Source organism: Protopterus annectens, chromosome 8.part1 (assembly GCF_019279795.1).
Source record: "Protopterus annectens isolate FY-2018-M chromosome 8.part1, PAN1.0, whole genome shotgun sequence".
Classification (NCBI taxonomy): Eukaryota; Metazoa; Chordata; order Ceratodontiformes; family Protopteridae; genus Protopterus; species Protopterus annectens.
The window spans coordinates 265,490,376-265,514,197 of NC_056742.1; the positions used below are offsets into that span (position 1 = coordinate 265,490,376).

Genomic DNA, 23,822 nt, shown 5'->3' on the forward strand with positions numbered 1-23,822 from the left:
GGCACACAGATTGAAACTGAGTAGAAATAAAACAGCTGTAATAACAGCAAATGGAGGAAATCGGAAGGGAAATAGTGGAACAAGTTAACAGCTTCAAGTATGTGGGAGAGGGTAGCTGAGGAGAAGGGAAGTCTGAATGAGAAGGTCAAAGCTAGAATCCGAGGGGCTGCAGCCAACTGACACAGAGTATCAGGGGTAGTGTATGACAGAAGAATGCTAAAGTAGTAAGATATACAAAACAGTGGTGTGACCAGTACTACTGTATGGTACAGAAACATGGGCAGTGAAGGAAGAGCAGGTAAAGAAGCTAGATGTGCTGGAGATGAGGTGCCTGAGATGGGTAGTAGAATGCGCACTGTGGAGCAAAAGGAAATAAATAACAGTATCGGAGCAGAAACCCAAATAATCTGATAGGAAAGGCATGAAAAGGCATGAGAAAAGGTTAGTGTCATGCAAAGAGATGGATGGATTGTGCGGGAGAAGACTTGCAACAGTCAGGCATGACTGCCAAAGAAGACAGAAGAATGGCATTGAATTGAGACAGAGAGAGATGGTGACAGTTGACACGACAGATGGACCCCATGTAGAAAATGGGAAAAAAGGAGGTTGATTAACCTATTAGGTAGATAGGTAGATAGCTCAAAGAACTATTTTCTGCAACAGACTAGGCTGCATGACAAAGGTACAGTATGTCACAATAACTGGCAATAACAGAAGATTCTATATGTTGCAACAGAGTTAGTACAGTTAATGGCAGAAATTGATAGATACAAGAAATGTGAATTTATTTAACAAATTAATGATAAATACAAGAAATGTATGAGTAATAATAAGTGTCTGTATCACTCAATCAGTAGTGCAGATGGTAAAAACACTTAGTGAAAATGTAAATCGAAGCGTGTTTATAATTGAGTGAAGTCCAAGTACAGAGCGTTGGTAGTACAGCTAGTCGTAACAGTTGTTGGGAACTTCATTCAAGTTGGTAAAGTAACATTTGTACAGCTCAATACTCCTGCCAAACCAAATAGAAGTTGTAATGATCAGATTTTAAGGCAGTGCAGTAATTATGATACAGCACATGCAAGAGGGACATCAGGGGAACAAGTGAACTCCTGGAAATAGTTGGAAATTCTCAAAGACGAAGATCTCACTCTCAGATTTGGTACTCTATACAGAACTCCAGCTAATAGCTAAATAAGAATAACAGTAGAGTGTATCCTACTACTCCTAAAATATCTGTACTGCAATACAGTTATGGATAATTTGTTCAACCATCTGATGGACAGACTTATTGTCAAACTGCTGTATATAAACAGATGTCCCTGTCTGTCCAACGTCTTTTATGACACATGCCCAGCAGACTTCATATTCCTAAACACCAAAGTGGGCAGTAAAATATCTCGTATATTCCCTCCCAATCAATTAAAACATTTCCTTCTTATCTTAAAATATTTGAAAATCAAATCCCGGTTTAAATATCTGACTACAACGTTCTTCATACTAAGGCGAGCCTGCCTTACAGTGAGCCAGTGAAATAACAATGCTACTCCTTAAATGCATTTGGTACGTTTCTCTAATGATGGTAATTGTTTGCTGTTTAGTTTAACCATCTTGGAACATCAGCAGCCATGCAAATGGAGTAAATACATGAGAATTACCAAATCTCTAGTGTAACCACTAAACACAAGACCACAATGAAGACAGCACCATGGAATAGAGGGATAAAGCCTTGACTATGGCTAAGATGACCCTGGTTTGATTAGTGGATTGAGCGTCTAAGGTGCTGGTAGACACCTCCTAGGGGTGAATACACTAGACCATGCACACCTTACATTATAACTCCAGTGGGGGTTGGGGGCAGGTAGCAGGGCATAATCCAAAAAAGGCAGGGGTATTGGTGGAGTCACTGCAGAATTGGGACAATCCCACGACATATCCCATTGCATGCCTGTCCAAGGATGTCGTGAATAAGTGCATGGGGAAGGGAATGTTAGGGACTTAAAACAATCCTGGAAGCAGTACAATGCTCCACCAGGATCCTCAGTCTTCTCACTAGGCCTGGATGGGGCCTGAGGACAGCAAAAAAAAAAAAAAAAAAAAGAAAGAAAAAAGGAAAAAAAAGACCACAGTTAAAGCTTTTCTTCATTTGTTCACTTGTGGTAAGTGGTATAACAAAGTTGTTATTACACTTTGTATATATTTGTGCTTTATTTTTCTTTATTATTTACTGAGTGGTACTGTATTACTGATTCCTCCGTGTTATAATATATAAATAATTTAAAATACACATTTAATAACTGCTTGTCTTTCACTGATTAGTGGTAATGAATGATTGTGTCCATACATAGACAAACCTTTTTACTGTACTGATCATTTATCTCCACATTCCCACTGTAAATGGACTGTGCCCTGTTAGGCTAAAATTGTTAGTAAAATGTATAAGCAAATAAATAAATATTTATATTCCCCTCATAATGAAACTGATTGTGTCATATTTTTAACTGCCATCTTCCAAGTTTTGATTTGTGGACTAGTCCTGTATTTATATGTATTATTTAATCATTGACTATTTATTGATTTATTGCATTGGTGCTTAGGGTTTAGGATTTGAATGCTCTTACAATAACTACTTTATCCCCCATGCCCCCCCCCCCCGTTCCTACAATTCTGAAATCCCTCAACTAGTATCCATTTATTACTTTCCAAACATTCAATTTCTGTTTTATTAATTCTTTGTTCAATAATTCCCAGTATACTTTACATTTTCTCTACCACATGAGATATATCTGTTATAAAACTTAACCTTAAAACTTATTATCATCTGCATAAGACATAATAACTGCAGATGACTTTTATCCAGAAGCATTTATCCCTCACTTTACCCCACAGTCCTTTGTTTGCTTTACCCTTCCATCCAAACAACGCACTGAATTTTAATACCCACCCTCATCTTAAGTCTTTACCTTAGCTTCCATGACTTTCATTCACATCTCTTATCAACTTCTCAGTTGTAGACCCTAGCCCAAATCTCACAAGCATACTACACCATGCAACAAATGTATCACAGGCTACAGCAACAAGTAAATTAGTCAGTGGCTTTCAGCTTTCCAAATCAACACACCATCTACCATTTCTTTGTATAAAATAACATCAGTCTAATAACACTTTCCTTCCCTAACCACCCGAAAAGCTTCTAGCTTATCCTAATATCCTACTTCCAGACTAATTATTTCCTAAATTATTGCCAGAATTATATGATCCATTCTCAGTAAAGATACAGGTCTGTCCCTCATCTACCTCCAGTCTTCCTAAATGTAACACATCATTAAGTGAAGTAATTTTCACCCTTTCCCTAAACCTTTCGTTCAAAAGAGACAATATATATATATTGGTTTACTACCATGTTACCGAGATGGACTTGGTCAAAATCACTTCCGTGAAAGCCACACCTCAAATGCCCACAATGTTGAACACCAGTAATGCAGAAGACAAAACTCACCCCCATCTTGACCCATGTTAGCGCTCGTCCCAAGATCATGTATGATTTGTATTTCGGCAATACTGGGTTTCGGCATTGTAGTTTTCATGGACGTGGGATGCTGTTATGACCATTCAATTGAGCCCATCTCAGTAACATGATAGTAAATATATATATATATATATATATATATATATATATATATATATATATATATATATATATATATATATATATATATATATATATATAGTTTTGCTTTCTAAGCAGGCCCTTGTAACACATGAATTCAATTATATCAAGCACTAGTATATCATTGCCCTCCCTCATCTGATTTATCTTGTTTTGTTTGCCCAACATGTCACCCTCTCTTCTACTTTACTCATCCCATCATTTTTAAAATAGAATAAATACACTGGCCTGAGGACCCTTTCCAGAAACAACCCAGGCCCCTTCTCCCTTGAATTTTCAAACTACTCCCTTCTTTAAAGTGACTTCTTCAACTATACTCAGCAAGTCAGAGTTCTTAGCTTTTACTTCCCTGTCCCCTCTTCTTCTTTGCTACCCTAGTCAAAAAAGGAGAGACATTTTTCTTCCTACCCATAATCACACATTTCTGCTTTTTATACCTCTGTATATCTCTTTGTTTGGCACCTTCAGTTTTATAACCGTCTCTAACCTCCTTTCACTCAGACTCCCACAAGACATTTTCACTAACTTGTAATCTGAAAATACAGTTTACAGAAGGAACTCTCATATATTCTGAACAAAAGCATTGAAAACTTTTATTTAGTGCCTCATCCTAATGTACCTATTGTACATAGAGCTAGGCCGATTTTAATGTGCAGATTGTATATACACTTTTGCCCTTGTGACCCATGTAGTAACTAAAAAGTGTTTAAGACCATTTCACTTAGCTTGTTTGAGATGGGTAAATCAATTTGAAATTAAATTAAGTATACTGGGTCACTAAACAACTTAAACAGTCTTGCCTTCAGAAGAATCTTCCTGCAGCTGAAGTTTACAACCCATAATGTTGCTGTCTTTTTAAGTAAGCATGATTGTACAAGCAGAAATAATTCTCTTTTCCATTTACTACCCACTGGTGCATATAGGTAACAAATCATAAGCAGCTGACTCCTATGTAACATCCTGATTTACTTTTGACAGGAAAGTCCTTCCATTCATTAACGGATCTTACACCCAAGCAGGTTCATGCCCTCCTTGACCATAAACACTTCCTGCTTCATAATACTCTCACTCTTTCTTGGTCCCTTTCTGAGGTACACTTAATTTCACTTTTTACGTTAAGTGAAGTCGCCTCACAGTAAGACATTGTCCTGTTCAACTCTCAGCTAGAGCGTCTTCTGTGTGGAGACATGCGTAAATGGGCGTACCTTCGTTGAAGGTTGTGTGTCAGGGCCGGCAACTCAGGACGTAAAAATATACTGCCAATCACTAGTGGACCAGAGTTCCGCTGTGGCGACCCCTAACCGGGAAAAGCCAAAAGACACAACAACAGCAGCACAACAACGTTAAGTGAAGTAATCATCATTATGTGGCTGTAGAACGTTTTATAGATAACTGTAAATTCTATACTAAATTGTTTAGAAAGGAAAGAGCAGCAAATCATTTCTTACAAGGTAGAGCTTTTCCTTGTGTCACTGTCCACTTTCACCCCCTCCTCCACATTCTCTTTTTTACTTTCTTCCTCCCCTTTAGTCACCTCCATCAGGTATGCATCGGTCTCTCTCTCTTTTTCTCATTTTATATTTGCACATGTTTTACCTCCTGGCCTATTCTGCCTGTGTCTGGTAGCTCTCCTCCTCCAGTTTTGAGATGTTCCTCTCGTCCTGTGTCTCCATCTGTTGTTCTTAGTCCTCCGACCTCACTCTCCTCTCTTTCAGCACAGTCACTCTGTTAACTCAGTGTACTTCTATCCCTTCTCAAATATATGTCTGCTCAAAAACAGCACTGCCTTGTCCACAGACAGTTAATGTAAATGTCCATGAGTATGACAGCACCAAACAAGGCAAAACTAATAAAAATATATCCCACAAAACACCAAATAAAAAAGGTAAACTGTAAAAATAAAATTCACAATGTTTTGCAGGTTGGAGGGGGGTGCAAGCCTTTTGCATTCCCATGTGGGGGCATCACATCTCACACTCACTTATATATGTTGACTTAGAGATCACATACACTCAAAGAAAAAGGAAAATGTACTCTAAAAGTTATATTTCTTTACCACTCTCTCTGATTATAAGCTATCCTGAAGACAGCATTTCTTAAAACACTACAATGGGCAAACTATTAAAGGGCAAAATAGCTATAGGAAAATGCAACTCAAACAGAGCTATACTTGTTAAAGGAAATATAGGAAGCATGGAATCACACTGCTGAAGGCAAACCCTTTCCATCCTTGTTCACCTGCTTAGTTTCACTTTCCTCTCTTTTGTCTTCTTGAACTCGCTCTGCCATGATACTATTATCTCACAGTCTGTCTGCCTACAGGTGACAGACATAGGCTCTGGGCTCCCCGGTCATCCTCACCAGCTAACCTACCTCATCTTGTAGCATCCAAGTCCTCCTGCAGGTTCCACACTCATATCTACCTTACAGGTCTCAAAGCTACACTGCGCTGTCAGACAGGCCTCAAAGCTTCACTGTGCTGTCACATCTAGACCCAATATTCTATGTCAGCCCCTCACCTCTCCTCCAAACACCTTTTCTTTTTTTTCAGTTTTGTTTTTATTATTTTTCTTTGTATTTTATTTCTTTATGTTTTAATGGGAAGAGACACTTTTTTCTTGAACTGTTTTTTCATTTATTTCCATACTTTTTCTTTTGTTTTCAAAGCCCAGAAATGGTTCATATCATTTAGTGTGTAAAGAATGACTTAACTACGTTGTTCTTGTAACCCAATACCAGTGTCATCAGAACTTTTATTCCCAAATTGAACAACAGTACTTAACACACTGCAGAGAATGTCAGCTGCTTTTTACATGGTTATGTATCATGTCTTGACATCTGTGGATAGTCTAAAAAACCACACTGTTATACACTATATCTTGGCATTTGCGGATATTCTGAGAAGGTGTGAATCAGCATAAAAAGGACTCAGCAGCAGTGAATAGTATCTGTTAGCATTAGGATAATGTTTTAAGATGTTGTACGGAAGCTGGAAATGCATCCAGCTATATTAAAATATTTTGGATATGGTCAAGTCAATCAGTTTTATCATCCTACATTGATTACATGTGTGTTTGTTAGTGTCGTTTTTCACTCTGTTTTGTGTCTTTCAGCACCCCGGGAACATTATTTGGCACTCTTTCACACAAATACCCAGCAGTAATATCCTTACTCAGTTTAAGTGACATCTTTTATGTGAGAGTCTCTTGGTAATTAGGCTATGAAAGAAAAATGTTATGTGGTACATTATGCTATCACTGTTCAGTGCAGAGTTCTGGTGTTCGGTACAGCCCACCAATGTCACACCATTTCCTGATGAGTGTCAGTGATGGATGCCCTTTGAATGGGCCACATTTTTATAGTACATTAGGACTGCAGTCACTGTCTGATTCCTCATTGTTAACAGTTTCTTGCTTTACCAGAGATTCTGGAACTCAGTACAATAAATAATTTAACCTCTCAAAGGACAAATAGAGTGGAAATGGAAATTTAATGGGAGTTGAGGTGCTCCTGCAAAGTATTAGGCACATGAAGGAGCTGGAGATGTGATCCTGCCTTGGTGTAAACAGGCAGTGTCCTATAATGTCATTTTGTGACAATTCCTGAACTGTCTGCTTATGCTGCGTAATGAAGTGAGCTCTATACCCTGCACTGCCAGTAATTGAGCTCTATACCCTGCACTGCCAGTAATTCATCTCTATAACCTGCACTGCCAGTAATTCATCTCTATAACCTGCACTGCCAGTAATTCATCTCTATAACCTGCACTGCCAGTAATTCATCTCTATACCCTGCACTGCCAGTAATTCATCTCTATAACCTGCACTGCCAGTAATTCATCTCTATAACCTGCACTGCCAGTAAGTGAGCTCTATAACCTGCACTGCCAGTAATTGAGCTCTATACCCTGCACTGCCAGTAATTGAGCTCTATACCCTGCACTGCCAGTAATTCATCTCTATAACCTGCACTGCCAGTGAGCTCTATAACCTGCACTGCCAGTAATTCATCTCTATAACCTGCACTGCCAGTAATTCATCTCTATAACCTGCACTGCCAGTAATTCATCTCTATAACCTGCACTGCCAGTAAGTGAGCTCTATAACCTGCACTGCCAGTAAGTGAGCTCTATAACCTGCACTGCCAGTAAGTGAGCTCTATAACCTGCACTGCCAGTAATTCATCTCTATAACCTGCACTGCCAGTAAGTGAGCTCTATAACCTGCACTGCCAGTAATTCATCTCTATAACCTGCATTGCCAGTAACTGAGCTCTGTAACCTGCACTGCCAGTAATTCAGCACTGCTGGTAGGCTGCTGTGTCTTAAATCTAGCCAGTGTCACAATAAATATGGACTTTGTGAGACTGGGTTAGTTTTTTACTTTGTATATGCTTTGGTGTAAATGCCAGCTAGTAGTTTTTCAGCTGCTATTCTGCCTCTGTTGTTCCACTTCCCATTCATGCTATCAGGAGGACAATTTCCAAAGGGCAGAATGCAAACAGTTTAAATAAAGTGTGACTTACCTCTGAAAATAGCTGTGCACTAGCATATCAGATACATGTTTGCCCCTTCTGTAAATGCAAAGAAAACAGAATGTGTTATACAAGTCCAAATACTCAATTAAAATTGACCAGGTACATTTTAGCCAGTTTAGTACATTTGAAAATAATAAAAAAAAATGTAGGTTAATAGGCAAGTAGGCTAGCTGCCCTTGTGGAACATTTTAAACCTAGTCAGTTTCCCTTTTGGTGCTTGAATTGACCTATCCTGTTTGGTGTTAGAATGGCATTACTCATCCCATGTTTGATAATCATACATTACCCCTAGTGAAAATAACTGTGATCATACCATGGATAATTTGAGGGGATACATGCATGGGATAACCAGTTAAGAGCTGCCTCTATCCATTAGTAGCACAGGACGCAATCCTGGCATAAATTTTCTGTTACCCATCCGTAGATGTAAGTTGTGTTTAAATATGGACAGGGATGAGTTTTGTTTTATATGGATGGAAAGTCTGTTCGTGATCAGTGGTATCCTCTGCAAGATATACCTTTCCCTCCAAACTGTTCTGTTGATGTAACAGTAAAGGCACAGATCTCTGGACAGAGTATTTTTGATGCCATTTGAGTTGCTGATGTGCAGTAGATCATCATTACTCAGTCAGAGGATGCATTATATACCAGACACACATCACCTCATAGCTGTCTGTAGAATACCGATTTACAGTGACAGGGCTTTAAATCAGATCAGTACAAATAGGACAAATTGTTTAGGCCTTGTATCCTTTTAGTAAGGTACCTCTGTGGGGATTCAAACTGCTGCATGTGTCTGGGCAGATGCATTCCAAAGGGGGCATTATACTCAATGATTGGCCTAATGATGGTGGAGTACAGAGGGACAATGACATTTCTAGATCCATACACAATCCCTTTGTTTGTAGGCTGCTCAATATAGGACTTTTTTATGACAGTTACAAAGAAAAGTATGGTTTACTGATAGGGTATAACCTTTCTTGTTACTACTCATAAAATATTTAACAAATTGTGTCTATTACTAGAGTATGCTTTCTAATATTTTTCTAACACAATGTATATGCGATAATCCCTAGGCAGGGAAAAGAGAGAACATTCTTTAAACTTTCTTCCCAATTGCTGCAAAGTCTCAAACCTTGAAAAAAAATTATCCAAATGGATGAGCAGCAAGGGTGTGTGTGTGTGTGTGTGTGGGGGGGGTTAAAAGCTACTGCCATGTATAAACTTATTTGCTGTTCTTTCCTTCTAAACAAGTTAGTATAGTGTTTATAGTTACCTATAAAAAAGTTATACAGCCACATAAAGACTCTTACTTCACTTAAAGTGAAAAGTTAAGATTAGATTCCATTCATTATTTCCAAGTGATGAAAATATCATAGAAAAAGAAAGGAGCCCCCTTTACATACCAGTAAAATATCAAAGAAATATAATAAAAATGTGCTGTAGCTATATCAATAAGTATAATCTCAAAAACTCCGTGAGCAGGTTTGCATTTTCTGGTGTGAAGGGTACCTCCAAAGTAGTCTCCTGCAACTGAAGATGAAAAGACGCATCAAACAAAAAAATATTAGTGAGGCAAACTATAATATATATAATACCTATACTAACTTAACAATATAAATACTTCAATTGGGTATTTCAACAATTTTTTATTGATATTATTATTTTTAGTTCTGATATACAATGATTGTCAAGTAGGTTATTTATTGCATATTTAATGATAAGAAATATTTTAGTACTTTTAATTATAAGAATATGAATTATCTTGAATTATGGAATAACAAGTGGCGTTTTATTTTATTTATTTTATTATAATACAAGTATTTTAACATGTGCATTATATTTCCATGTTTAAAATTGTGCACTGTTGATGTACTCTTGTTTAGTAACATCAGCATTTAGATATAACAGTTTTTTAACTGAACAAGCTGCTTCTCAATTAAATTAACAGTTTTAACTATATTCACAATTATATATTTATATATTTATATATTTATATATGTTTTTACTACAGTACAATTTGTAATGGAATGTAATGGTGGGTTTATAATTAAGTAAAAAAGTTTTCTTATTATTTATAGAGGATTTTACATATTTTTTTATACAAAGAACACTGACAAATTATTAAATTATGAACAATTAATCAATTTATTAATCAAGTAGTAAGTTGAAAGTGATGACTTGACTATATAAACAATCCAAATTGTGTTCGTGATTATCTTGAAAAAGCCTGACATGGTCTCAGGCGAAAGCGCTTGTGGATATCACATTTTAATTTTTCTGTATTTGAAATAAAGCAAGTTTCTGTTTTTTTGAAGAGTTCATTGGATTACTTCTGGTCTTCTGCCTGTGGTACTGTTTCATTGGCAAACTATAATAAATTACAGATCTAATGGGACATAGGAGTTTAGCCAAGAAAACAATTACTGCTTCCAAAGCTGTAATATTCTGTTATATAGACTAACAATATCAATTATCTTTACATAATAGAATGCCATTGTAAGCAAGTTTGTCCAGTAATTCAGTAGATTCCTTAATTAAAGAATGCAAATCAGTCATATATTATACAAAAAAAGAATGTAAAAATAAATCCACATCACGTTTAAGAAAAAAGAAAAATTACTGTATGGTATCCCTTGGAGATTCTTTTGATATTTAGGGATTTTAGTTATGCAATAAAACAAAAATCCCTAAATATCAAAAGAATCTCCAAGGGAGACCATACAGTAATTTTTCTTTTTTTTTTTTGATATTTAGGAATTTTAGTTATGCGATAAAAAAAAAAACAGCCACTGAGGATGCACAAGCCAGTGCATTTCTTCGAGCCGGTCCCAAGCCTGGATAAATGGGGAGGGTTACATCAGGAAGGGTATCCGGTGTAAAACCTCTGCCAAATAACATATGCAGACAACAATACAGATTTCCATACTGGATCGGTCGAGGCTCGGGTTAACAACGACCCCCACCAGTACTGTTAGCCAACAGGGTGCTGGCAGAAATTGTTGGCCGAAGGAGGAGAAGGAGAAGAAGAGGGTTTAGGGAGCAAGAAAGCAGAAAGAGAGGAGGAAGGTTAGGAGTGTAGCAGCGAGGGTAGGAACTTTGAATGTTGGCAGTATGACTGGTAAAGAGAGAGAGCCAGCTGATATGATGGAGACAAGGAAGTTTGATATATTGTGTGTGCAAGAGACCAGATGGAAGGGGAGTAAGGCCAGGTGCATAGGAGGTGGGTTCAAATTGTTCTATCATGGTGTGAATGGGAGGAGAAATGGGGTAGGGATTATCCTGAAGGAACAGTATGCCAAGAGTGTTTTGGAGGTGAAAAAAGTGTCGGATAGAGTGATGTTTATGAAGCTAGAAGTTGATGGTGTAAAGATGAATATTGTTAGTGCATATGCTCCTCAAGTTGGGTGTGCGATGGATGAGAAAGAAAAATTTTGGAGTGAGTTGGATGAAGTGGTGGTGAGTGTACCCGAGGGTGAAAGACTGGTGATTGGAGTGGATTTCAATGGGCATGTTGGTGGATGAGGAAGTGATGGGCAGGTATGGTGTTAAGGAGAGGAATGCAGTCAGATGGTAGTGGATTTTGCGAAAAGGATGGACATGGATGTGGTGAATACATATTTTAAGAAGAAGGAGGAGTACAGGATGACATACAAGAGTGGAGGAAGATGCACACAGGTAGATTATATCCTATGCAGGAGGGCCAGTTTGAAGGAGATTGGAGACTGTAAAGTTGGTGACAGGAGAAAGTGTAGTTAAGCAGCATAGAATGGTGGTCTGTAGGATGATGTTGGTGATAAAGAAGGGACAAGTGTGAGAGCAGTGCCAAAGATCAAATAGTGAAGTTGTAAAAGGGTGATTGTGAGGTGGAGTTCAGGGAAGAGTTAAAACATGCACTGGGGGGCAGTGATGAGTTATCGAATAGCTGGGTAACTACAGCAGAACTAGTAAGGGAGACTGCTAGAAAGGTGCTTGGTGTGACATCCGGACAGAGGAAAGAGGACAAGGAGACCTGGTGGTGGAATGAGGAAGTACAGGAGAGTGTACAGAGGAAGAGGCTGGTGAAGAAGAAGTGGGATTGTCAGAGATGAAGAAAGTAAAAAGGAGTATAAGGAGATGAGGAGCATGGCAAAGAGAGAGGTGATGAAGGCTAAGGATAAGGCATATGGAGAGTTGTATGAAAGGTTGGACACTAAAGAAGGAGAAAAGGACCTGTACCGATTGGCTAGAAAGAGGGACTGAGCTGGGAAAGATGTGCAGCAGGTAAGGGTGATAAAGGACAGTGAGGGAAATGTACTCACAAGTGAGGAGAGTGTGTTGAGCAGATGGAAAGAGTACTTTGAGGGGCTGATGAATGAAGAGAATGAGAGAGAGAAAAGGTTGGTTGATGGGATAGTGAATTAGGAAGTGAAACATATTAGCAAGGAGGAAGTACAGACAGCTATGAAGAGGATGAAGAATGGAAAGGCTGTTGGTCCAGATGACATACCAGTGGAAGCATGGAGGTGCTTAGGAGAAATGGCAGTGGAGTTTTTAACCAGATTGTTTACTGAAATCTTGGAAAGTCAGAGGATGCCTGAGGAATGGAGAAAAAGTGTTTTGGTACCTATTTTTTAGAATAAGGGTGATGTGCAGAGTTGTAGTAACTACAGAGGGATAAAACTGATCAGTCACAGCTTGAAGTTATGGGAAAGAGTAGTGGAAGCTAGGTTAAGAAGAGAGGTGATGATTAGCGATCAGCAGTATGGTTTCATGCCGGGAAAGAGCACTACAGATGCAATGTTTGCTCTGAGACTATTGATGGAGAAATATAGGGAAGGTCAGAAGGAGTTGCATTGTGTCTTTGTGGACTTGGAGAAAGCATATGATAGGGTGCCTAGAGAGGAGTTGTGGTATTGTATGAGGAAGTCAGGAGTGGCAGAGAAGTATGTAATAGTGGTACAGGATATGTACGAGGCTAGTGTGACAGTGATGAAGTCTGCAGTGGCAGTGACAGATCCGTTTAAGGTGGAGGTGGGATTACATCAAGGATCAGCTTTGAGCCCTTTCTTATTTGCAATGGTGATGGATAGGCTGACAGATGAGATCAGACAGGGGGGCCCCATGGACTATGATGTTTGCAGATGACATTGTGATCTGTAGTAAGAGTAGGGACCAGGTTGAGGAGACCCTGGAGAGGTGGAGATATGCTCTAGAGAGGAGAGGAGAGGAATGAAGGTCAGCAGGGCTAAGACAGAATATGTGTGTGTGAATGAGAGGGAGGATAGAGGAATGGTGAGAATGCAGGGAGTAGAGCTGGTGAAGGTGGATGAGGTTAAGTACTTGGGAACAACAGTTCAGAGTAATGCTGAGCATGGAAGAGAGGTGAAGAAGAGAGTACAGGCAGGGTGGAATGGGTGGAGAAGAGTGTCAGGAGTGATTTGTGACAGATGGGTACCAGTAAGAGTGAAAGGGAAGGTCTACAAGAGGGTAGTGATACCAGCTATGTTGTATGGGTTGGAGATGGTGGCATTGACAAAAAGGCAGGAGTCAGAGCTGGAAGTGGCAGAGTTAAATATGATAAGATTTGCACTGGGTGTGACAAGAATGGACAGGATTAGGAATCAGTATATTAGAGGGTCATCTCAGGTTGGACGGTTTGGAGACAAAGTCAGAGAGGCAAGATTGTGTTGGTTTGGACATGTGCTGAGGAAGGATGATGGGTATATTGGGAAAAAGATGCTAAGGATGGAGTTGCTGGGTAAGAGGAAAAGAGGACGGCCTAAGATAAGGTTTATGAATGTGGTGAGAAAGACATGCAGGCGGTTGGTGTGACAGAGCAATATGCAGAGGATAGGAAGAAATGGAAACAGATGATCTGCTGTGGCGACCCCTAATGGGAGCAGCCGAAAGAGAAGAAGAAGTTATGCAATAAAACATGACACTGGCTCATCACCTAGTTCAAAGCTTGTAACTCCTTTTTCAGCAACATTACTCAAATGTACTCTCAGTTACCAAATTAAGGAACTCTCTCATTACCTTTTTCAATAAGCCCCTTTACTAGTGGACATATGTATGGAATACTGACTTAGCTATATCATATACATAGTATAATACTGTTCTTAATCAATGATAATAATACCATAATCCTTATAGGGTGGTTTTGTACCTTTTAAGGTTTACGTACATTTTAGTAATAAAGTATAATTTAGGGTATATTACAGTTGGATAATATCCCTCTTCCAAGAGCGCCCACAGGCAGGTGCAAGGGGGTGCACTTGCACCCCCCTGGATTTTCTTACTTTATCTGTGATGATTTTTTGAAATTGAAAAATGTACTGGCAAACCTTTTTTTGTGAAAGCTGCATCATTCTTTGGTTTGGAGCCTGGAGATGCTATTGGAGGTTGCAATCACATGATCAGCGTCAGTTCCTCCTCAAACTGTATTTCCATTTCTGACCATTGACAGTTGAGGAGAATTATCCAGATTAACAGTGGTAGTACGGAGATTGAAGGAAAGGATTTTGTGACCAGAAAGACGTCTTTTAGCTCACATTATTGGATTCATATGGTGGTGGTGTTTACAGCATTTAAGGTATGTTAATTTGATCACAGTCACACAAGAAAGAAGCTCCTGGTATTATTTTTTTTTAATCAATATCAGCTTTAAGCTTGGCTCCAAACGTGAAAGCGGCGCACTTGAGACAAGTGTCAGTAGCTTCCCCCCTAGACCCTAGTGTCTTGTAGTATGTAGCTGTGTCAGTGTCAAACCAAGTTACTGTCAGATTTCTGCCATATCTGGCTCCTTAAGCGGAGAAGGGTGGGCACCATTCACGTTTTTTTGGTTGAACTTGTCAGGGTAATCAAGCAATCTACCATGAAGCTGGGATTAGGCAACAATAAATATTCTACAGTTGCGTTTAAAAAATGGGGAACAATTGAAGCAGTATTTTTATTTTTTATTTTTCATATTTACATTTGAAATTTTGAAAGGTGTTTTTCTGTGTTTTTGGTGGTGGGGAATGGATGCACAGATCACTGTTAGAGATCCAAACTGGTTTGTCAGATTGTACGAGGATTTTCCCGGTTTAATTCTTCTTTTCTTCTGCTTGACCCATGAACAAACAGCTTCTGTTTTTTTCTTCAGGTAAGTTATTGAATGCCATTCCAGCCGTAGGCACTGTTTTAACACTTCTGTTGCCTGACATATGTATTTTCTTGAAGGGGTTTGCAGTCATTCTGCCTGTTTCAAGCATCTTCTTAGATTGTGGTTTCAGGTGCACGTTAAGTCCTTCAGCTTACTTCAAGTAATGCTTTTGCTTTGGGTATCATTGTAGTAGAGCTCTCTGTGATCAGATTGTTTTTCTGTAAATTGGGAGAGTTCAGCCAGCAAAGAAAAGAACACTGCCATTTTCAGTTTCCAAAGTAAATAGCAATGGAATGGGGTGTGCTGCAATAGTTGGACATTAGTTTTCTGCATCTGCTTTAATTAGTTGGTTCTTGGAAAAAGTTGCAAATGTAGAGCTGTCCCCTTCATTGTTTGAACTACTGTTGAGTGCCTTAGGCTACCAAACTGTACCATTTTGCTGGTCAGAGCTGTTTTTACCATCCTTGCTATATTTTATTTGTTTTAGCTGACCATTTAATCTTCTGCTTAATGGGCCCTAAGATGATTTATTCTGCTGGACTGTTTTAGTGTTGCGAGTGCTTGTAACTTTTTGTTTGTGAGTAAATGAGTGAGAGAAGGAGAGAGAGAAAGAGGGAGAGAATGAAAGAGAGAGAGAGAAAAAGGATACATGAGAAAGTGGGAGAATGAATGAGAGAAGAAGAGGATGCAGGAGAGATGGAGAATGATATATATATATATATAGAGAGAGAGGATACCAGAGATAAACTGAGAATGAATGAGAGCGGGAGGGAGAGTGAGAAAATGAATGAGAGAGGGAGAGGATGGATGAGAGAGGGATATGAGAGAGAGGAAGACAATGAATGAGAGAAAAAGAGAGAATGAATAAGAGAGGAAGAGAGAGAGAGGATAAAAGGAGCAGAGGGTGCAAGAATGAATGAGAGAGGGAGAACATACAAGAGAGAGAATGAATGACTGAGGTAGATAGAGAGGATTTGAGAGGGGGAGAATGAGGACAGTGAGAGCAGATATGAAAGAGAGAATAAGAGAATAAATGAAAGAATACTATGATTATGGTATGCTGCTGGATAATCACCTTATTTCTAGATACATTTTTCTTTGTGTGTGGTTTTTTTTTGGGTGGTTGTTGATGCTATTACAGAAAAAGTTAATGCTTTTATCTTTTAGAATCACAGTACAAAATTATATCTGAAGGAGTTGACAAGTAATGTACATATATCCTAACAGTTGTATTAAAATTATATATATTTTTTAAACCAAATATTATTTCTGTCTCTGTCTTGCAGATTGTATTAATTTCCTGATTTTCACCAGTGAGTGCTATGGTAAATTTAATTATATACGTGTGTCTCACTGGTATGCATGTGTATTTCAAAGTACCTACAGCTACATGATGTACTGTACATATCCTCTGTATTGCACTGCTTTATAGCAACTGAGAGGTGAAAAAGAAAACACTAACCCTTGTCTATAAAATAATCCAAGTGTTATCTGTTGGATTCATCCTACTATCAGACAATTGCACAGAATTCAGGTGAGCGATGTTTCAATTCCCAGATGAGGGTCAGTGTTTTCCCATCATGTTTCAGTTGTTAAAAAAACAATGCCACACAGAGGCTTTGCACTGCTGTGTGTGTGTGTGTGTGTGTGTGTGTGTGTGTGTGTGTGTGTGTGTGTGTGTGTGTGTGTGTGTGTGTGTGTGTGTGTGTGTGTAATGACCTAGAGTTAGCTGGTGGAATTTATTTTCAAGTGCATTTTCAAGGAATTGTGAGCTTCAAGGGAAGAGAAGTTTACTGCTGCTCATGCTAAGTCTGTTTAAAATGTGCAACTGTTTTGTTTAGCAAATGGTATCACTATTGTGGTATAGAATTTTAAAGCAGTGTTAGTAGCACAGCCGGTTGCATATTTACGTCTTGATACAGAGGGCATTAGCTTCTACTCTCACGGCATGTAAATTTATATTTTAAGGGGGTGGGGTACTGCAATCCTTAGTATCCCCTCCTTTGGATGAGACACCTAGTAACTTTGAACTTCTTTTTCAGATTGTCATCCATTCCCTATTGCAATACACCAGGTTACCATTTCTTTTCATGTAACATAGGCAATGTATTCTTCAAGGGCAACAGGCACTGAATTTGTAGATGAAACACTGAAATAGATTTTGTTTTATAGCAACAATCTCTTCATTAGTTTGAGATCTTTTTTAATGTGGAATTATTTAGATGACTTGCTTCTGAACAGATTATGCATACTGACCAATATTGGTGGATTGTAATGATAGAAGTTTGTGTGGCCTTTTATGGTTGAGATGTTCTGAACTGGGCAGTGTATCATTACTGGTTCATATGTTTTGTTTCACTGCTTACTGGAAAAATGTTCAAAAATATAAATTTTAAAACACACTCTAACAAGTGCAGTCCTTAGCATGTTCTCCTTTGGATGAGACACCTAATAACTATGAACCTGTTTTTCAGCTTGCCACCCATTCTCTATTGCAATATACCACCTTATAATTTTTTTAATGTAACATAAGCAATTTATTATTCAGGGCAACAGGCACTGAATTTGTAAATGAAACACTAAAATATAAAGTTGTTTTCTAGCAACAACCTCTTTATTGGTTTCAGATCTCTTTAATGTTGAATTATTCAGATGACTTTTACTTCTGCAGAGATTCTGTATATTGATTGATATTGTTGGATTGTATGACAGAAGTTTGAGTTGCCCTTTATGGTTGAAATGTTTTGAATTGGGCAGGGTGTCATTATTGATATGTTTCATTGCTTAAAGGAAAAATGTTCAGAACTATAAATTTAAAACACACTCTAACAAGTGGTGCTGTATTATACAAGAAATATAATTCAATTATTATATAGTATAATTAATACAGTCAGGAAGGTGAATCAAAAAAAATTTTGCATGGTTCTAAAACTGTGTGCAAGTAGCCTATGATTTGAAAACAGCCCAAAGGTAAACTTATCCCGCCACTGGCCAGATGCATTTTCTTTGAATGTGGGTTTCAATGCTGTTTCAGTGAATGTGGGTTTCAAAACTAGAGACGTTAATGCCAAGTCTGTTTTCATTGTAAGACTATTGCTTTGTTTAGGTTTAGTAAATGTCTATCAGTGTTTGTGCTATAAAATTTGAAATAAAAGTTGTAAATGAAATCCAAATATCTGTAATCATTGTAGAAGTAAAGTGTAAAACAGTATGCACACTAAGAGATTTGAACAGTGTCTATGACAAATGGGGAGAAATATCCAAGTAATGGGACACTGGAATGGCTGCGTGGTGGGGGAGGCTGCGTGGGCGTAGGGGGTGGGGCTGCATGGGTGGGGCTCTGGGTTTGCACCCCCCCCAAAAAATCCTGTGGGCTTCCTTGCCCTCTTCATGTGGGTTCTAATATGAGTTATGACAAAGGCCTTCGCAGCACAGCAAGAATCATTTTCCTCAGCAGCACGGCCTACTGACACCTTGTTAGGACTGGAGGCTGTTACTGAGCAAAGTAAGTTAATGTCATAACCGTGATTCCCCAAAGATTCCAAGTCCTGAATGAACACTGTGTCAAGACTCCACTAGTACCACTTTTCATATGGACTTTATTGTAGTAATAGGTGTCTTAAAGCCATTTTGTATCAGTCTGTAGATACCAAAATGCATTGTAGAATGTAATTCATTGTTGATAGTAGAAAATAATCACTGTCAGTAGGTATAGTGTAATATCAAAACATGTCTTTATTGCAGCTTTCTTCTTTATTCAGAGCTCTAATTCCTTTATTCAGAGAGCTAATGTATTTTTTACTTTATCTTGTCAGAATATGGATCACTCCCCTGCCTTTTGACCGCTTGTTCCAAAGACCCAAAGTCCTCTTCTTGTATGAATCTCTCAGTCCCAGACACAAACACCAAAGGGCAACGTCAGCATCACAGAGTCTTGTTGAAAGCACCAACACTGGCAGAAATGGAAGAGATGAATATTTCAGAGGTATGTGATATGGTGGAAGCAGTGCTGGGCAGAAGGTCTTTAAGCTCTGAGAAGTATGTGCTTAAGGGGATGCTATGGAGGCGCTATGGGAGTCTGTGTATGAATGGTCAGAAGGAGGCTGCATACTGCTATCTTCTTTCCCGTTGGGTTGTATTGGCAGATGCCTGGATTTGGTGGTGCCATTTGAGCCTGCTCCAGCTTGGCATAATTCTTGTTGATTATCTTAACAGCCTCAAGTTTTACCTGCAGCAATATGGTTTCCAGTTGCAGTTTGCTATCAGTTATTATAAAAAAGCAACAATTAAATTAATTTTATTATTTGAAAGACATGACTGTATGTCAGTTCTGTGTGTGTATCTATTTTTTCAATCTCGTGTTTCTCCTAAATGTTTAGTCATTTTAAAAATACAATAAATCACTCCAGGATATGCATTAATTCACTTCTCAGTGACATAAGGCACTTGGCTTTTGGTCTTGTGTCTTAGTACGCTGGTAAGTCATGCATCAGATCATTTAATAAAGGTCCTGTGATGATTTATGGCTCCTTTAATCTGCAGCTGGGTACCATACTGGGTGTCTGAAGGAAATGTGCTGCTACAGCTGGCATTTAACCTGTTGCTTAAGCGTGGGTTCCATTTCCTCAGTTTTGGAAACTGAAAGTGTTATTTTAAAATATTTCTGAATTGCCTTTTTAAAGGCCTTTTGTTGATGGAAGGATACAGGATGCCTGAAATATCCGAATGCTTCTTTCAGGGCAGTGGGAGAAGAAAGTCCAGACCTACCTTGGAGTTTGTGGAAAACATAGGCCTGGTGGCCATCAACATGGTACTTGTATATATTACTATAATCTGTGTTATATAATGAGGTATTGTGGATTATAAATGTAAGCACTGACTTTATTCTGCAGAGCGCTGTGTACAAAATGGGGGTTAACAGATGATTATTATTTAAATTGCCTGTTACTTGGTAGCTAGCATCAAGTAACTTGACATATAGAACACTTCCATACTGGCTTGTGTTTAGTGATGGTACTTCTTCAGACTTGTACATACAGTTGGATAAGGCATGTAGGGGCAAAACTCTAGCTCATGAATATAGTTTGAACTTGTACAAATGTGTTTTGGGAATATTACTTAAAATGAATGTTTGTACTGAACTTATGTATGTAAACGTGTTTTGGGAATATTACTTAAAATGGATGTTTGTATTTAACTTGTACAGTATTACTTATAATGTGGGTTTGTACTGAATTTGTTCAGTACTACCTATAGTGGGGGTTTGCACTGAACTTGTACAATATTACCTATTATAGGGTTTGTACTGAACTTGTATAATGTGACCTGTAATAGGGGTTTAATGAACGTCTACAGTATTACCTATAATGGGGGGTAGTACTGAGCTTATACAATATCACCTATAATGGGGGTTTGATGAACGTGTACAATGCCACCTATAATGTGGGTTTGTACTGAACTTGTATAATGTTACCTGTAATGGGGGTTTACACTGAACTTGTACAATATTACAAGTTAGGTTGTACTTAAGGGGGGTTGTACTGAGCTTATACAATATAACCTAAAATGGGGGTTACTGAACGTGTACAATACCACCTATAATGGGGGTTTGCACTGAACTTGTACAATATTACCTATAATGGAGGGTAGTACTGAGCTTATACAATATCACCTATAATGGGGGTTTAATGAACGTCTACAATATTACCTATAATGGGAGGTTGTACTGAGCTTATACAATGTCACCTATAATGAGGGTTTACTGAACGTGTATAATGTTACCTATAATGGGGGTTTACACTAAACTTGTACAATATTACCTATAATGGGGGGGGTTGTACTGAGCTTATACAATACCACCTATAATGGAGGTTTACTGAACTTGCATACATTTGCCTTGTGATTATTACTTAAACACAATCACATCATGTGGTATCTCTACTTTTTGTTAAGTCTTGTAAGGAAACTAGCATCCATCCCTATCCAATGCCCCCCCCCCAAAAAAAAAAAGGTGCTGTTGGGATATTTAAGGGGAATTTAAATCCCCTTATGAAGGATAATGGAAAGTAATAGTATAACTAGTCATTATAGAAATAACATTGTGTGTGTGTGTGTGTGTGTGTGTGTGTGTGTGTGTGTGTGTGTGTGTGTGTGTGTGTGTGCACTTATTGTGAGTTAAAGCCTCTACAATTTAAAAACAAAAAACAAAATCACTAAACCATGATGGCTAACTTGGGCCAATTTCAAATCAAAGTAGTGCAAGCAGAGAGTATTTTTTAGAGTGCATCTTGTCCTTGTGTGGCTTTGGCTTCCCTATAGCTAGAAATCTGTGGATGCTCTTTATGAAATGTAAGAAGACGTGAGATTTTTTAATGTTCAGAATCATAAATGGTTGTACAAAAATATAGCTGGTGAAAATTCATGGTAACTCTCTAAAGCTGTCACAAGAATAACTCAAAAGAAGAAGGTAGTCATCTGTTTAGAAACAGAATTAAAAAACACTGAAATACACACATTGGATAATTAAATGCTAGTGCATTATGTGGCAAAAGGCAATAAACTGACCGGCCTCATTCACCAAAGAGATGATCAGCCAAGCATACATTTTTTCTCATGACGGATTTCCTTACGAAATATTTATTTTTATCAAAGGTCCCTTCTTCCTCGTATTTCTTCCTAGCACAGCTGGACCTTCTATTTGTAGCTGATGTCATGAGCTGTGGGACTGTGGTTAACTGGAGAAAAAGGTCTATTTCTTTTTTATATGTATACTTGAGACTATCACCTGAATGCAGCTTTATAAAGAATAAATTACCATTTTTGTACATTTCATAAGATGGCAAATTATGAGATGATGCACCAGTGTCCACTTTCTTTTGGGAAAGATAGAGTAAATATGTGTGATACAGCCTATTCACTGTGGGAAGGAGAGCTCTTACTAAATCCTCTGTCTTTCCTTCTCTGGCTGGCATTCTGGTAAACCCAAATCCATTCCCAGACTCAGGTCACCGGTATTAAATAAGGAAATCCAGTCACTGCATAGATGGGCCAGGCCCTTACATCTACTGTGCAGTATGCTTAAAAAGATCTTTTAGGGTAGACCTCCCAAGACCTGATGAGGGAATGTCCAGTGACAGAGAAAGTCCCTTACTTTGATAGAGTACCAGTATGAACTACTACTGCATCTGACATCTTTTTCCATGCCAGGTTAGCTGGCAAGGATGAAAAAGTCTCCTCACAGACTAAGGGAGTCCCTTAACTCATTACATTCAAGTAACGTCTCCAGGTGCATCTGCATTTAACTCCTACTCACACCTCTAGGCGTCAAATATTTCTTTTTCATATTTGCATCAATAATTCCAAAACCATGCTATGTACAAGATCTTAAAAGATTTCATCTTAAAGCTTACACAGTGGCAAACTGAACTGCTTTAATATTTAACCTCTGTCTAGTACCGGTAAATACATATTAACTGTTATTTTCATTATATTAATTTATATAGATATAATTTTCACATTTGTCTAAATATCTCTACAACCAGGTACCACAGAAAGAACCCCTTAGCCTCATATAAAAGATCTCAGCTAGATGAATAAATTGCTGCTGACAGTATGTCTGTAACTTGAGTGGCTGCTGAGATATTGTAAGTTGTTTACAAAATATTACAAATGTAATAGTTACTGTGTTTACTGTGACTAACAAAATTTGGTTTAAGACCTAGAACCTAAAGAATACTACCACTATAAAAAATAGTCTGTGCTAAGGAGTATGCCATTTATACTTTTTTCATAACCGCTATGGTTCCAGAGATATGAACATTTGTTTGAAATGTAACAACATCATTTGATTCTGTCAAAAGGCTTAGGCTCCGCCCATTGTATGTTACAGTGCAAACTTCCTGAGCTCCATTGGAGTGAATGAGTTAAACACAGACACTGTTGCCTTCTACAGCTGTGTTAACCATGTCTCCCATGAGCCAGCCCTATTGATTCAACAATCATAGTTTATTAGTAGGTGGGGGTCTCTGTGTTCCTATTGGCTTTCAGAGTTACCTGAAAGAACCAGTGTGTTCCAGAAGTGGTTACAGATGGCCATGTCTAATAGCTCTTGGGTTCTGACTAGAATAAAGTTTACTTAGAGACCAGGCCTTTTCCATAAAAATTGTTCAACAGACCCAGATTCTACTTCTCAGAAGGACAAAGAAAGAATATGTCTCTCCTTTGCAGTGATTTGGTCTTCCCATTCTAGTTATAAAAAGGATGGAAAACTTCTTTCCCATCTTGGACCTCAGCAGCTTCAGTGAGTACATCTAATACATTATGTTCTGGATAGTTATTCCCCAGGGGATTGTGACTGCATAATGGAAGGGTGCCTAGATGTCATCTCTAGATAAGATGAATGCCTTCTAGGACATCAGCGTCTAGGACCCTGAAAGGAAATTATTTTGCTTTGTTATGACTGGCAGCAATTTCCATACAGAGTGGCAGTGC

General features: G+C 38.3%; 1 protein-coding gene across 2 annotated transcripts in view; it reads left to right on the forward strand.

Annotated features, from left to right (window-relative positions):
- SPIRE2 (spire type actin nucleation factor 2) overlaps positions 1–23,822 on the forward strand; it is a 1,014,080-nt gene that overhangs the window by 753,878 nt on the left and 236,380 nt on the right. The window contains exons 8-9 of one of the 2 annotated variants that reach the window (XM_044081853.1): positions 19,148–19,317; positions 20,071–20,142. In XM_044081853.1, the coding sequence (XP_043937788.1) occupies positions 19,148–19,317; positions 20,071–20,142 (242 nt within the window). The remainder of the gene's footprint in view (positions 1–19,147; positions 19,318–20,070; positions 20,143–23,822) is intronic. The other variant, XM_044081854.1, reaches the window with a different exon arrangement.